Raw genomic sequence first — 16468 nt, forward strand, 5'->3', positions numbered from 1 at the left:
GAGTCCCGAAGCCCCTACGCCTCCCCCATAGTAGTGGTGAGAAAGAAAAATGGAACTGTGAGGCTATGTGTAGATTACCGGACGTTGAACAATCGGACGGTACCGGATCAGTACAACCTCCCTCGTATAGAAGAGATCCTGGATGCTCTACACGGGAGCCAGTGGTTCAGCGTACTGGACCTACGGTCTGGATACTATCAAGTCCCAATGAGCCCAGAAGATCAGGAAAAGACTGCCTTCGTTTGCCCCCTTTGGTTTTATCAGTTCACTCGAATGCCTCAAGGCATATGCGGAGCGCCCGCCACCTTCCAGCGACTAATGGAAAAAACGTTGGGTGACCTCAACCCCCGAGAATGCTTGGTATACCTGGATGACATGATCGTCTTCGGGAAAACTTTGGAGGAGCATGAGAGTCGTCTCGTGAAGGTATTAGATAGGCTGTCTGCAGAAGGCCTCAAACTCTCTCTGGACAAATGTCGGTTCTGTCGGACCTCAGTAACGTATGTGGGGCACATAGTGTCCAGCGCCGGAATCGCCACTGATCCCGCTAAGATAGAAGCTGTCGTTAGCTGGCCTCGTCCCGAGAATGTGGGGAAGCTACGCTCACTCCTGGGTTTCTGCGGCTATTATCGGCGTTGTGTGGAGGGGTATTCACGAAGGGCCAAAGCCCTCAACAGTCTGCTCCGCATATACCCGTCTGAAGACCCACTCGACCAAGCAGCCCTTCGGGGATAAATGGACCCCCGAGTGTGACCAAGCCTTCCACGACCTGAAGCAGAGCCTGACGGCTGCTCCGGTCTTGGCCTACGCCAACCCTGATCAACCCTACATCCTGCACGTGGACGCCAGCCTGAGTGGCTTAGGAGCCGTGTTGCACCAGAAATATCCTGAGGGGTTACGGCCCATAGCGTACATCAGCCGCAGTCTCACCCCCAGTGAACAGAACTATCCGGTACACAAGCTCAAATTCTTTGCCCTTAAGTGGGCCATACTGGATAAACTACGGGACTACTTGTACGGGGTAACGTTCGAAGTACGTACCGACAATAATCCTATAACATACATCATGACCTCCGCCAAACTGGTGGTTGGCCGCGCTTTTCAATTACAACTTCACCTTAAAATACAAACCTGGGCCTTTAAACATTGGGGCCGACGCCTTATCGAGACGACCGGGGTTGGTCCCTGCCAACGACGAAGATCAGTGGGAAGAGATCCCCGGACCGGGAATGAGAGCCCTCTGCGGCACGGCAGCCATCATAGATGAGCAAGTAGCCTTTTCGGAGTTACGAGTGGCTGGCTCCCTAAGGTGTGCACCCACTGCTATACCGGCAGCCTATCGAGACCCGAGTGGAATGCATGTCACCCCCGACCAGATCATTGCTTGGGAAGATATGGTACGTTATCAAGAACAGGATCCGGTCGCAGGAATAATCCGGGAGGCCCTTCTACAAAAGCGACGAGAACTGCTCCGCCAGGCCCCGAGGGATGTAGGAGGTATCCTAATGCGGGAGGCGGACAAATTTGAAATTCAAGATCGATTTTTATACCGAGTAGTGAAGTATCACGATCACCCGGATCGCCGCCAACTAGTGTTGCCAAAACAACTACAATACTTAGTGCTGAAAGCTCTCCATGATGAACACGGACGTTTGGTGGTGGACAAGACTTTCGGACTAGTAAGAGATAGATTTTTTTGGCCAAAAATGAGAGAATCCATAGAGCATCACTGTCATAGGTGTGTGCGGTGTATCCGACGCAAGACTCTGCCCACCCGAGCTGCCCCCATGGGTCATCTAAAGAGTACGGGACCTATGGATTTAGTCTGCATGGACTTCTTGTGCATCAAACCTGACACCCATGGTATAGGGAACGTGTTGGTCATCACTGATCATTATACCCGCTACGCCCAAGCATTTCTGACCAAGGTTCAAAAAGCTATCACGGTGGCTAAAGTCCTCTGGGAAAAATATTTCATGCATTATGGACTACCTCAACCCCTGCATTCCGACCAGGGCCGGGACTTTGAAAGTAGACTAATAAAAGAATTGTTGAACCTCCTGCACATTAACAAGTCCCGTACTACTCCATACCATCCAGAAGGGGATGCTTTGCCTGAACGTTTCAATCGCACTCTGCTGGACATGCTGGGCACACTAACAGGTGTCGAGAAGACTAAGTGGAGTCGCCATGTGGAAACTCTAGTCCATGCTTACAATTGCACTCGGCACGAATCTACCGGGTTCTCCCCCTACTTTCTTATGTTTGGCCGTGAAGCCCGCTTGCCAGTGGATATACAGTTAAGCGTCTCTACCGATGGGGTTCCCAATTCCAACCATTTTCGCTACGTTCAAAGATTACAAGAGAATTTGCAGAAGGCCTATGGGCAAGCCGAAAGATCCACTGAAAAGTTGAATGCCGGGAACAAAAGGCGCTATGATCACAAAGTAAAACATAGAGACATTAAAACTGGCGACGCCGTACTGCTGCGCAACCTGGGAGTACCGGGAAAGCATAAATTGGCTGACCGCTGGCGAGAAGGGGTATACGAAGTGGTTTCTCAAATGCCTGGCCTTCCAGTCTACTGGATAAAAGACTCAGAGGGTTGGATAAAGACGTGGCATCGAAATCATCTGCTCCCCATTCCCCAACTAGAAGAAGGAGTGTTAGAGTGGCCTACATCTCCCCTGAGTGGAGAACTGTCATCAGGAAATGAAAGCCTGGACAATCCACAGGAAGGAACCTCTCAAAGGGACCTTCCGGCTGCGGGGGCATCTCCCGAGGGAGTTACGGGTAAAGAGCCCCTTGGCCCCACGACAGAGACACTGACTCCAGTGAGTCCGCCACTAAATCCTCAGAGCCCGTGCTTTGTATCACAAAGAGACTTTACAGATCTACCCACCCCTCGAGGGCCGAGTTGGAGACTCCCGATGAGTGCTGCTACTCCCCCAAGGAGGTAGCGGAAGAGCCAATTCGCAGAAGCCAAAGAGCCGGCCAACCTCCCATGAGGTTGGTTTATGATCAGTTCGGGGCACCTCATTACGAGTCTCAGCAGTGGGCTCGCAGCCGGGTGCAATCAGTGATTATCATGTTCAGTGAAATGTACAAGTTGATAGAGGAACCCATGTATTAGTGTTTTTCATTATATAAATGGCTGTGTTGTTGTCGTTGTCCAAGCGGGGCGTTGGAATTCACAGGGGGGAGTATGTAGCCGTGACCCTTGATTCACCCCGAGTAATGAGAGGTTGCGCTTGCAAGGAGTAGTTGCAGAAGCCCGCGAAGGAGGAGAATACATATTGGCGGGAAAGGAGCAGTCCCTTGACCCAGCAGCCCCCACGGGGAGGGTCAGGTGAGTGCATTTAGCCTATGGGTGGAGGAGTTGCCAGAGATATAGGCAGTGGTTGCGCGCACATGGAGTTAGAGCATCGTGGAGAGACGAGGAGACGGAGACACTGTGCTGGGAGGTTGTACCCCCCAGGCGCAGTCAAGGTGCCCCCGGCCCAGTTGGCCCTGAGTCACCGTAGAGACAAGCGGAGCTAGGGACACCCTTAGTAAGGGCTTTACCCCCCCCTAAACTATTGCTGTGTTCGGGACTATCCTGTCGGGGAGAAGCGCCCCATATCGTAGCGTGGACCCCCCAGAGACTCTTTTTGAAGAACCGTAGCAGTTCCGAGTACCGAAGTGCTCGGCAGGTATTTCATCAAGTGCACCAACTCTACCCTTTCAATCACCTAAGACCTAGTGGCTGCGCAGTCACTCATACACATACACATGGCCGTGGGAAGCGAGAGAACTGATTAACGTATTTGGACACGGGGTGGGAACACCTGGTGGTGGGATTGGGGGAAAGTACTGTTGGCGTCCGCCGAGGCGCAAGTTATTGTTGGCGTTCGCCGAGGCGCAAGTTATTGTTGGCGTCCGCTGAGGTGCATAATTGTGGATGTCCTCCGTGGCGTGTTAAATGTTGTGTACCAGCGTATTGGAATATCATATGATGTAATGTATCGTGAGGTTGACTTATCAGTAAACAAGATTGGTTTTATAACATGGTCGTGTGAGAGAAATTCTTGTATAGAGGTCCTGCGAAGACTAACTCCCCCTTTGGCGGGATCTGTCGCAGGTGGAGGCGCTGCACCAAACCTATATATATATATATATTGTATGCACCCCGGGCTCTCCGTGGCAGAGGCTCAGGCCCTGTGAGCCAGCAGGTAACACAGCACAGAGTAACCGCTTGCCAAGTGATAGGAAGCAGGGTTACACATATGTAGCAGGGTCCCCCTTGGTCCCCCTTGCTTGCGTTCTGTTGCAGGGACCTCCACGCTATGTGCAAGGAATGGCAGGGGCAAGTGCATTGCCGGGGGCACCCGGCGACATCCGCTACAGGGTGCTGCCTTGTTTATTGTGTTTGCGCATTTGCAAACGCTCGCGCCTGCGCAGAAGCATCAAAGCGGTCATCTTGTGATCGGTGCAGGATTGCACAGGTGCAGAAGGTGGCCGGCGGCCATAACAGAAGTGCAGGGCTTCCCAGAGTTCGCACAGGTGCAGGGAGAGCTAGGGGCGGCCATTATATTGTCGCGCTGGCGCAGTACCCATAGCACAGACGGCCCTAATGTTAAAGTGGCCCCTAAGGGACTACAACTCCCAGCAGCCTCTGGGGACTTCCCTTTCACCCCTATCACTTGCTGCATTAAAACCAATAGGGTTTACAGATTCTCCTGCAGCAAAGGAGATACAATGTTGCGTGCTGGAGTCAGGAAGCTGACAGTGGAGCACGAGTGTGAGAGTGTCAGTAGGAGCTGGGACACAGAGAGGGGAGGGTGTGTTTGTGCAGGGGGGAAAGTAGCCTCCTGCACTAGGCCAGAAGTCTCCCCTTAGGCCCCAGCTAGGTCATACTCACCCCCAGCTTGTGGTTACTGTAGGGACTCCCCTGCGATAGGGACAGGGTCCTGTAGCACCTAGACAAGTGAGGGTCCAGCCAGGAAACGTAACTATCCTGGCAATTGCTGTGAAGGTGAATTGCTGTGAAGGTCAATTGCTGTGAAGGTGAATTGCTGTGAAGGTGAATTGCGTGAAGGTGAATTGCGTGAAGGTGAATTGCGTGAAGGTGAATTGCTGTGAAGGTATAGCATCCTCTGCGTTAGCAGAGATAAGAGACATTATAAAGGTGGATCACTCCATGCGGGAGCCACCCACCGCGGAGGTGGATTCCTGTTCCTGCGTCCAACCCTTTGTGAAAATCTTTACACCCGGGCGCAGACTATGCCCGGGCAGGTATCATATTAAGTGCACCAACCAAACCGGTACATCAGGCGCTGATCCCGCCTATAGGCTTTGGGTTTCTTAGTGGACTTGTGGGACTCTGGGTACACGGTGTTGGGGGAGGAATAAGGTGTGGGGGTTAAGGCACTGAGAAGACGGGTACTTGTGCCTATGAGTGTCATAGAGGGACACTGTCAAAGTCATATTGTTGATGTATGTTGTGTTATGTATTGTTTCCTATTCAGTAAACTGTTCTTATATATATATACTTCGGTGTATGTGCATACTGTGTATGTGGGTCCTGTGAACGGAACATTCTACACTCCTAGAATCCTACACAGGTGGAGGCGCTGTAACTAAGATCGTTCCAGAGGATTCACCCCAGGTTCCCATCAGTGGAGGCTCAGGCCTCCTGTGAACCTGCAGGTATACGCACCACACCTGGTAACATATAGGTTCCCCCTCACATGCACTCTATCTGCGATTGGGGTAGGGGGAATAACCGTTACACATACATTTCAGGAAGCTGATTGTTTTTATTTAATGATGTCTGCTGGAGAATTATTCAACAGAATAAGTATTCTGCATTTCCAGTTAGGTCCCTTGTAGTTTAAAAGATGACTTTTCAAAATAACTAAAATGGGTGTATTTGATGCCAAAATGTTTTTAATTTTAGGGCCTCTTTATTTATTGAAAGATTGTTTTACTTGCTGTTAGCCACAATGATGTTAATTTTATTAAGCTGCAGTTCTGATTACATCACATTACATTTAAAGCATTTAATTGTATCTGAATACAGAGCAGGAACCAACACAGCTTATAATTTGTATCAACGTGGCTATTACGTTTTATTAAGACAACGGGCTAGATGAATTAAAGGTCATGATTTGGCGTTATTAGGAAATGGAATTGCAGTGAGTGTTTAGAATCACTTCCATATCCACTAAAACTAAAAAATGATTTATTCCTTAATGGGTACGGTATTCATCTTATTTGCATACAGTAACTCAGTGTTAAACAGAGACAGCAATATATATATATTTATCTATCTATTTATATATCTCATACAAAACGACATCAATCAGCGCTCATAATAAATTGTGGAGGATTGGACATATCACATTTTTCTGACATAGGTTTATGTAATCGTATTTAAAAAAAACCCTGTGGCAGAAATGTATTTAGGGATTAACATACAACATAAAGAGCTTACAAAATAAACAGAAAAAGCCTAACATTCATCTATGCAAATATTAACCCCATAGAAACCCAAGTGTTCAGCAAGTTATAGGGTTGCCCATGACTAGTTTACCACAGGGGGTTAATATCCTAATGTTCTACAATCTTAACATGCATTTTTAGCATCTAATCTATGTTGGCCAGTCTTATCTTGCATATATGTATAGAGCCATTATATACCTAGCAGGATAGGCCTAATACCAGCCTGGGTATGCGGGAACTATTTTTGGGCGGCAGGTTGATATTGTCATATATCTGAGTTTTTTGGATAAGTGATTTGGCGTTATTGATGCATTTGTATGGCCACATTAGCTTCAGTTAATAGGCTGGATGAAATGGCATTAAACACGGATATCGGCAATTTTTGAATTCATCAACCTTTACTGGATCTATACCTATGAGCCATATTTACTAAGTGGTACTAAGCCATAAAGGACCTTATGGCAAATGCACTCACACGCATTCACTTGAATTGTCCGTAAGGTGTTTCATAGCGAAGCAAGCATTGCTTCAAATATTGCCCTATATGGAAGCTTATCTAACATGTTTGCTTAGTGCAGAATGCGCATTACACTTTAATTTGTAAATGGAAACTTGGTAGATGTATGCTAGGCTGATGTTAGACATCATCTTAAAAAGGACAGAGCAAAGACCAGCAGAATTGCAAACTGTCCCTTCTCCTCTGCGTGGAACACCAGAGATGTTTTTCTGATTCACCTCCTGAAAGGTTCCTTAAATGCTGAAATCATTTTCATAGCTGCTAAATATTTAAGGCTACATGTTAATTCAAAAGGGACAATTTTAATATTGTTGATATTGAAGAAACTCACACGTTTCCTTAAACGTTGAGAAGGAAAAAGCAACATTTTTGTGAAAGTTGGAATCCAAGTTGCTGCCTGAGAATGACATTTGGCAAAGCTTCATATCTTTGCAACTTTTTTTGACCGCCGTGAATGTCTAAAATTTGCTTCCAACAGAAATGTCTGTGAACATTTGGACATCGCTACTGGCCATCAAGAGAAGATGCTGAGATAAGGAGCAGAAGAACGTTAAATCCTTTTCTCCCTGTACTTATTTCTTTTCCAAGAGAAAAATGTCACCACCAAGTGAGACTTGTTACGACAAGCCAAGAGGCCAGAATGTCATTGGGACATCTTCCTTTATTATCTTCATCTGAGAAAAAGCAATGTAAAAATCTCAGGAACTGGGTGGTCAAAATAGTCAGATTGATCAAGGGATCTTACTTCAGAATATGAGAAAAACCAACTCACTTTAAGGACTTTATACTATATCTCCCGAAGTGGCAGTTAGGGCTGTTTTGGGCCCTAAGGCTCCTACTCCATATGCTGTGAGGTGGACTTCAATGTGCTGGAGAATATTTTAGTCTCTTCCATTTTCATGGCGATAAGCGTTTCTCCAACACTGGGAAAATGGCTTCCCAGAATATTGAATAAAGGCCTAAATCCCAGGGTGGTGCCCTTTACCAAAACTGAGAATCTGTTTCTTAAACATGTAGAGTGAGAAATACAATGGCAACATGGCTTAAAAGCATTACCTCCAACTCATCTGCATCCAGAGGCTTTTTAGTTCTCACTGTTGCGTTATTGGATCCAGCATCATATATGAATTCCACATAGTCTAGGTTACTTGTTAAAGGATCTCCCTGTAATTCAAGAGTTACATCTGAAGGGATGTTTGAAATCCATTCAATATCACCTACAGGGAAAAAAGTAATATTGTTACTGTAGTTAGATGTCACGTGTAAAGATTTCTTGAACATAAAAAATATAATCTCAATACAAGATTAACAATACAAAATGGTGGCTACCAGACAAATGGCAAACCACGGGCAAAGAATGACATGGTTCAATAAATCATACGGCCAAACATGGCTTTTTTCATGTTGAAAGGTCATGTTAGGGCCATAGTATTAGTTTATTAAATGCTGTTATAACAAAATTCATCTTATTATTCTATCCAGACCCTTGACCGGGCTTCTTTGCCCGGTTGCCGGACCTCTCATTGCCGCTGGGTCCCGGCTCTCCCCAGCTGTGGTCCTCCCTCACTGACTGTTTCACACTGTGCGGGCCTCCCTCTGACGCTGGCACGTGCCGGAAGCTGGACCGTCATGAGAGAGAGGCGTCGGTGTGTGCCAGCGTCAGAGGTACAGTGCAGGAAAGTGTCAGTGAGGGAGGCCCACAGCTCTGATTTGTTTTTGGGGAGAGCCAGGGCCCAGCGGCTATGAGAGGTCCAACAGTTGGGCAAAGAAGTTGGTCGGACTCAACTGCTTTGTCTGGCTTCCAAGCCCCGGCTCTCCCCAGCCTTCCTCACTGACCCTCACACTGTCCCACGCCGAGCCTCTCTCTGACACCGGCATGAGAGTGAGGCCCACACAGCTGGGGAGAGCCAGGGGAAACCAGAGGCCGGAGACTACACCCAAGGTAGGTAAGTCTGTATTTTGTATTTTTTTGGGGGGGGGGCGGGTTGTGTATGTATTTGAGGAATGGGGGGGGGGGTTGAATGTATTTGGGGGGTAGGGGGTTGTATGTATTTGGGGGGTGTTATTTATGTCTCTGGGGGTTTGTATGTGGGTGGTGGGGATTTTGTGTGTTCATTTTTGAGTCGGGTTTTATGTATTTTGGGGGCGGGGTTGTATTTTGTCGAGAGGTTATTATTGTGGGGAGGATTGTGTTTGTATGTGTGGCCTGGGGGGGAGGTAATGAGTGTGTGTAGGAGGGATTCAGTGAGAGTGGGTTTAAGAGAGAGGGGTTGTAAGAGGGGTGAGGGGGGGAGGGAGTGAGGAAGAGAGGAGATAAAAGTGAGACAGGTGGGAGAGAGATACATGGAAAGAGGAGGGAAATAGAGGAGGGGGCTCATAAGGTGTGAAATGGGGGGGCTCGCCAGACCGCTGACACGGGGTGGGGGTCCCAGTCATAACTCTAGTCCTGAGCCCCGGGAAATCTGTCGACGGCCCTGTGTGCATGGATTACAAATCATATATTATATAAAAGAGAGAGGACATCAGAGCTATATTAACATAAATGGTACTACATCCACCTGTAATTTAGTGAATTGGGTCAATAGTATAATCATATATAAAGTTATAATCATACGTTATTTTCTAGTATACAGAACTGTACGAAGAATTTTGCAGTTAGAAAAGGACTTGTCGTGGAACAGGATTTTACATTTCTCTGTCTCCCTTTGCAGCTCATAGGATTCATGTCTCCCTAGTTTAGCTGCCTGCTATTTCCCTGTCCCAGCAGCTAGCTGCATGTGAAAAGGCAACATTATTGTTACATGTTGTTTACACAGCCCTAGTTACTGTTGGTTGCCTGCAATCTCCTATTCTCCTAGCTGAGAGTGGGCTATTCCTACCCCCCTGTCCTTGCTGACAGTTAGTATAGTTTCACTTCACTTCTAGTGTGACCCTTGCCCCTCACTTCCTTTTCACCCTGGACTCTGTGTGTACCTGCCTGCTATTTGCCCCAGCAAGGCCTTTCTGTTTTTACACTGCCTTATCTTGATACACTGCACTTCAGACAGAGAAGCACTCTCTACCAACACTACATCTGCAAGTACCTTTCTTCCTGTGATTTTCCCTCAATAAAACTAAGAAAGACATAAGGACTTGTTGTGCTTTGGAATAGGGAAGGCATGAGTTAAGCTAACTGGAATTATTCATACATCATTCGTGACCCTGGTTCCAGGAAAGGACTCACAGGGCTTACAATCTAATTTTGGTGCCAGAGGCACAGAAGGATAAAATGACTTTCCCAAGGTATGTATGTAAGTCTTTATTTATATAGCGCCATTACTGTACATAGAACTTTACAGTAGTAATACACGTGATAATAATATAAATAACAAATAATACAAATAAAAGATCATGGGAATAAGTGCTTCAGACATAAAAGTAACTTTTAGGAAGAGGAGTCCCTGCTCCGAAGAGCTTACAAACTAATTGGTAGGGAGAACGTACAGAGACAGGAGGAGGGCATTCTGATAAGTGCACCTGCAGGAGGCCAAGGTTTATGTATGAGGTATATATTATTAGCCAACGTGCTACTCATATGCTTCTTTAAGTAGGTGTGTCTTAACGTGGGTCTTAAAGGTGGATAGAGAGGGTGCTAGTCGGGTATTCAGAGGAAGGGCATTCCAGAGGTGTGGGGCAGTCAGTGAGAAAGGTTTAAGGCGGGAGAGGGCTTTAGATACAAAGGGGGTAGAGAGAAGACATCCTTGAGCAGAACGCAAGAATCGGGATGGTGCATAGTGAGAAATTAGGGCTGAGAAGTAGGCAGGGGCAGAAGAGTGTAAAGCTTTAAAAGTGAGGAGGAGAATTTAGTGTGAGATGCAGGATTTGATAGGAAGGCATGAGAGTGATTTCAGCAGGGGAGACGCTGAGACAGATTTAGGAAAGAGTAGAGTGATTCTGGCAGCAGCGATTAGGACAGATTGTAGGGGAGACAGGTGAGATGTCGGAAGGCCGGACAGCAGGAGGTTACAGTAATCAAGACAGGCGAGAATGAGGGCCTGAGTCAGAGTTTTAGCAGTGGAGAAACAGAGGAAAGGGCGTATCTTTGTAATATTGCGGAGGAAAAAGCGACAGGTTTTAGCTACGTTTTGAATGTGAGAGGAGAATGTGAGAGAGGAGTTGAGTGTGACCCCTAGGCAGCGTGCTTGGGCTCTGGGTGAATGATAGTACTTCCAACAGTAATGTGGAAGGAGGCAGTAGGGCCAGGTTTGGGAGGAAGTATGAGGAGCTCTGTTTTTGCCATGTTAAGTTTAAGTCGGTGGAGGGCCATCCAGGATTATATCGCAGAGAGATATTCAGAAACTTTGGTCTGTACAGCAGGTGTAAGGTCAGTGGTAGAAAAGTAAATTTGTGTGTCGTCAGCATAGAGGTGATATTTAAACCCAAGAGATGTTATTAGGTCACCTAGCAAAAGTTTGTACAGAGACACGAGAAGAGGTACTAGGACAGAGCCCAGGAGTACCCCCACAGAGAGATCAATGGACTGAAAGTACGAAGGGAGAGGTAAGAGGAGATCCAGGATAGAGCTTTGTTACGAATACCAAGAGTATGGAGAAAGTGAAGGAGAAAAGGGTGGTCCACTGTGTCAAATGCTGCAGAGAGGTCAAGTAGTATGAGCAGAGTGTAATGACCTCTGTCTTTGACAGCCTGAAGGTCATTAGTTATTTTAGTGAGGGCTGTTTCAGTGGAGTGAGCAGTGCGGATGCCAGATTGTAGAGGGTCTAGGAGAGAATAGGTGTTGAGAAAGTGGAGCAACCTAGAGAATACAAGACTTTCAAGGCGTTTAGGGGCAAAAGGCAGGAGGGAGACAGGTCAATAGTTAGAAAGACAGGTAGGGTCAAGCTTGCTGTTTTTGAGTAATGGTATAACTGTTGCATGTTTGAAGGAGGAGGGAAAGGTACCAGGGTAGAGGGAGGAGTTAAAAATGTGTGTGAGCGTAGGGATTATAGTAGAAGCAAGACGTTTTAGGAGATGGGAGGGAATAGGGTCAAATAGCAAGTGGTAGAGAGAGAAGAGATCAGCAGTGACACATCCCCCAAGGTCACAAAGAGAGATACTATAACTGAATATGAAATGTATGCACCAACTTTAAAGGCAGTAATTATACCTCTAAACTACTCTTCTAACCGATAAACTATGTACATTATCAATGGCCCTTATTCAGTATGCTATAAAACGGCCTTCCCTTTGCTCTGGAAGATTTCAGTCCAATCAAACTCAAATGCTTAGAACTAAAATATTCCAGAATATGACAGCACGTTCTATATGTTACAGCTATTTCAAATACTTTCTATTTTTTATTCCCATCTTGTTTTACCCCATTAGTTGAGAATCAGTGCTTCTGACGGTCACATAAAAGATGCAATCTGTCAGGATGTAGTCAGATTAAATTAATTTTTTATATTGCATGAAACATTTTTTCTTCTCTATGGAGATTTATTTAATTGTTTTTTTATTGTTTTAGGACCTCAGGAGATATCTGCTTGATTTCCTTCTTTTTTTTCCTGCAATATTAAATATGGCTGCCGCTATTTCTCAAAAAGAGTTAAGGTGTTGTTGCCTGTAGATTAAGGGGGTGATGTATCAACGAAAAGAAAGTGCAAATAGAAGTTTGGTTTGATGCTTACTACAGCTCCATTTTCTGCTAGTGTTTGCATCAAATTAGAGGTTCCTACCTTTTGACGCAAATCCAATTTTAAAAATAACGTAACTCATCCCTAACTCCTCCTATTCACACTCCCAAATCGCAAGCTGACACAAACCGTGCAGCAAAGACCTTGATACGTTGACACACAGAGATGAAAATCACTTCCTATATGTGTATTGAACCATTTTGCTGCCAGAGGGACTTTTCAATAAAAAATGTTCAAATCCAAATAGAATCAATTTTATTTTTGTTCTTTGATAAATCTCACAATTGTATTGATCAGTTTTGCAGCCTGGGTGTTTAGGGTTTTATTGATGCACAAATTGTGATAGCAATACACAATGAAATTGATACATACTGTTGTCATATTTGTATAAGTTATCTAACACCTTCTAGCTGCCTATCACACTGTTCCTAGTTCTGGGGAACTACTGGTTAACAAGAACCTTTTTATTTGTCAGCATACAGTAAAATGATTTAAAATATACTTTAATGCCAAGAGGTATTTGCTTCATCTTAGAAAATGTATTGATGGCAGGTCCTGTCTTTTTTAACTGTTACTTTTAACGTGATTAGAAATTCATATCTGCATCAGTTTGAGGTAGCACAAAATTCAATTTAAAATAGGGTGATTGATTACTCTTCATTTATTCTCAGGAGATGGAAGCAGACATGTTGAATTCATATTAAAATGCTGGAATGTATTAAGATTCATTACAAATTGCTGTGGCAGTTTATCAGCCTGGAACAGCATAAACCTGCCCTTTCTGCACTTTTGATGTGTAAAAAAAATAAGCAGGGGCGGGGGAGGTGGTTAAAGAAAAAAAAATGAGAAGCTAAAATGTGTGTTTTTACAGAAAAAGTGGATGCTGGAGGAATTTGCAATGAGCATCAATGCGTATCATTGTTACTGGGTCACAAATCCAAGATGGCTGTCGCTATGCTCTTTTTTTTAAAAAAGTACTACTTTCATTTTCTATGTGAGGAGATTGTTTTTTTTTTGTTTTGTTTTTTACATAGTTTGCCTTTATTTTATTTTTTAAAATGATGTTCTGTTTAACAAAGCGTTAAGAAGCTTGATATAACTGCTGTCAATGTAATATTAATATTAAATGTTGCTATTCATTTATTTCATGTACATAAGACAATAAAGATTACCCGATGAGCTTAAAGCATATAAAAATCCTGGTTGTTTGTTAAAATGTTTATTATTTACCTTTCAGAGACATAATAACATATTATGACATTCACTTTTTTTAAATGACATTTTTACCTTGATATCCATCATCTAAAACTCCCAGCTCTGTAATTGAAGGTTGATCACATCTTACAGTCGTGTTTTCTGAAAAGAAAAATACACAATGTATTTTTTTTTTATTTCAAACATTTTTATTGTGTCACAATGTATTTTTTAATGACATAAACAACCCCTGCAAGCCCAGAACGCAAACCCATATATATTTGTGTCAAAAGGAGTGCTACTGATATTGAGATACAGCTGTGAATAACCAGTCTATTAACACTTCTTCCTCCATCAGAAAGGGAAAGAGAATGTTTGCAGATACAGTAGTGTTGGGATTTGTGTAGCCCCCTCTCCCTATGCCTAAGGGAACTACGTGGGCAACTACGCATGCTGCTGTACCTGTCTGCTCACAGGAGGCCTAAGCCTCTGCCTCTGGGAGCCTGGGCTGAGCTCTTTCTCGTTGCGTGCAGCGCCTCCACCAATGAGGGATCCCAGCGTTGGCGGGATAACCCCTCACAGGAACTGATATACAGTAATAAGTAATACACCACACAATGTAGATAACTAAGCCTTACTGTACACACATACTAACACAGATAACATACAATAACCGGAACCCACAGTATAAACCCAGTGACCCAACACGTGGTGGTTCCCCCAAAGTACTGAGGGTGCTGTCGCACCAATAACTCCTGTCCCAGCAATCCCACCCAAATGTGAGGTAGTGCTACCCCCTGTAGATGTAGGTGCACGTTGGGTACTTGCATACCTGCCTGGGTACTCCAGTATCCAGTTGCTGCTTGGCATGGTGGGTTGGAGCGGATCCCATGTAGCGGGGCTTCCAACACAAATCCCCTCTCTACTAAAGGGTCGTGATCCTCCTCGCAGTGTGAGCTCCAGCCAGAGGGTCTCACACAATGTCTCTGGATCCTGTGACCTGGTCCCAGGTCGCAGGGCGCTGCGTGGCCGTGCGGTCACCAGTGCAGTAGTACAGTTTTAGTATAAAGGGGAGCGTCCCTATCTGGGGCCTTCCCTACAACACTGACTCTGATATCGCTCAGGGCATAACTTGGGGCTAGGGGGCAAGGTTTAGGCCAAGCCCAGGAAGCTACTGCTCCCTGGACACTACCTGTCGCCTCGGTGCTTCCGTCACAACTGAAGCACTTGCGCCTCGCATGCAGAGGATATACTGTTCCTCTCTCCTGCACGAATCCCATTGGCTGGGACAGTCCCATGTGTCCAGTCACTCCCGCTAATTATTCTGGGACCTGTAGTCCTGCTGCTGCATATGCGGAGCCAAAGCCAAAATGGCCACTGCACTCCTTACTGCAGGCAAAGTAACCTCACCGGGGAGGAAAGACAGCGGTCACGGCCGCGCAGCAAGTGGACAAAGGCTGGACTGTGCTGTAAAAAATCTTTATTGTACCATGGATATTTTAAGAAAGAGAGAGAGGGAAGCACCCCACGCAACTCTAACGCGTTTCACCCGCAACGGTCTTTCTCCTTACTGAGCATGCGCGCCTCACCGCTCTGCACATGCGCGACTCACAATATTGATATCCCACCTCTCGATCACGCGGAGCTCCGGGTGATAGCTGGCAGATCCCCGCACCAAAGGCAGGGTAGTGGACTCCCCTGGTGGAGACCTCAATGTTCCCACTTGAGAACACATATAACAGTCTCTTTATATAATGAAAAATACAAATCATCATACAACTTAACTCTGTGTACAATGTCTAAATTATATTATATATTTCAGTGAGCATGGTCATAATAGAGGCAAACCAGCTTCGAGACAGCTGCTGAGACTCATAGTGAGGTGCCCCTAACGAATCATATGCCATTCTCGTGAGAGAACTATGCCCAGGACATACTTGAAAACGAGAGGTAACTCTCAATGTATTACTTCCTGGTAAAACATTTTATAAATAAATAAATAAATTCTCGTGGGAGGGCGTCTCACTCTTTGACTCCAACGAGTCTCTTCTCCAACGTCTTCTTGGGTAGAGAGGCTACCATCAGCTTGAGGCCCTGGCCCTTATAGGGTGTGACTCTTGAGCTACATAGTCTCTAGAAGGAACAAAACTCGGACTGCTTGGGTCGAGTGGTCGGCTTATTGAAGCCACTGGAGAGGGTACATGGAGGGCACGCCCATTACGTTACTTTTTCTGGTGGTGCCCACCAATCTCCATTTGTAGTGGAAGAAGTTCCTTCCAAAGGATCCTGATTGTCTTCCATTGCCGCATTCGGAATTTCGCTGGACTCTTCCTGTTCACTTGAAGGCACTATTGGGGATGGTTTAGGATCCCTTTGCCCCACTTGAGGAATAGTTAGTAAGTGATTCCGATGCCAGACCTTTACCCTTCCCTCTGAATCTCTGATGCGGTATACAGGGAGGCCAGGCATCTGTGACTCTAGCTCGAGGGGAGCTTCTCGCCAGCGGTCAGCTAACTTGTGCTTCCCTGGTATTCGTAAATTCCACAGGAAAACTTTGTCTCCAGGCCAAAGTTCCCTGTAGCTTACTTTATGGTCAGATATCCGC

General features: G+C 45.7%; 1 protein-coding gene across 1 annotated transcript in view; it reads right to left on the reverse strand.

Moving 5' to 3' along the window:
* LOC142492267 (cadherin-23-like) overlaps positions 1-16468 on the reverse strand; it is a 190680-nt gene that overhangs the window by 148464 nt on the left and 25748 nt on the right. Inside the window, exons 2-3 of the mRNA XM_075594937.1 lie at positions 13957-14025; positions 8057-8217 (exon numbers count right to left, since the gene is read on the reverse strand). Of these exons, the coding sequence (XP_075451052.1) occupies positions 8057-8217; positions 13957-14025 (230 nt within the window). The remainder of the gene's footprint in view (positions 1-8056; positions 8218-13956; positions 14026-16468) is intronic.

The sequence above is a fragment of the Ascaphus truei genome, chromosome 4 (genome assembly GCF_040206685.1).
Source record: "Ascaphus truei isolate aAscTru1 chromosome 4, aAscTru1.hap1, whole genome shotgun sequence".
Classification (NCBI taxonomy): Eukaryota; Metazoa; Chordata; class Amphibia; order Anura; family Ascaphidae; genus Ascaphus; species Ascaphus truei.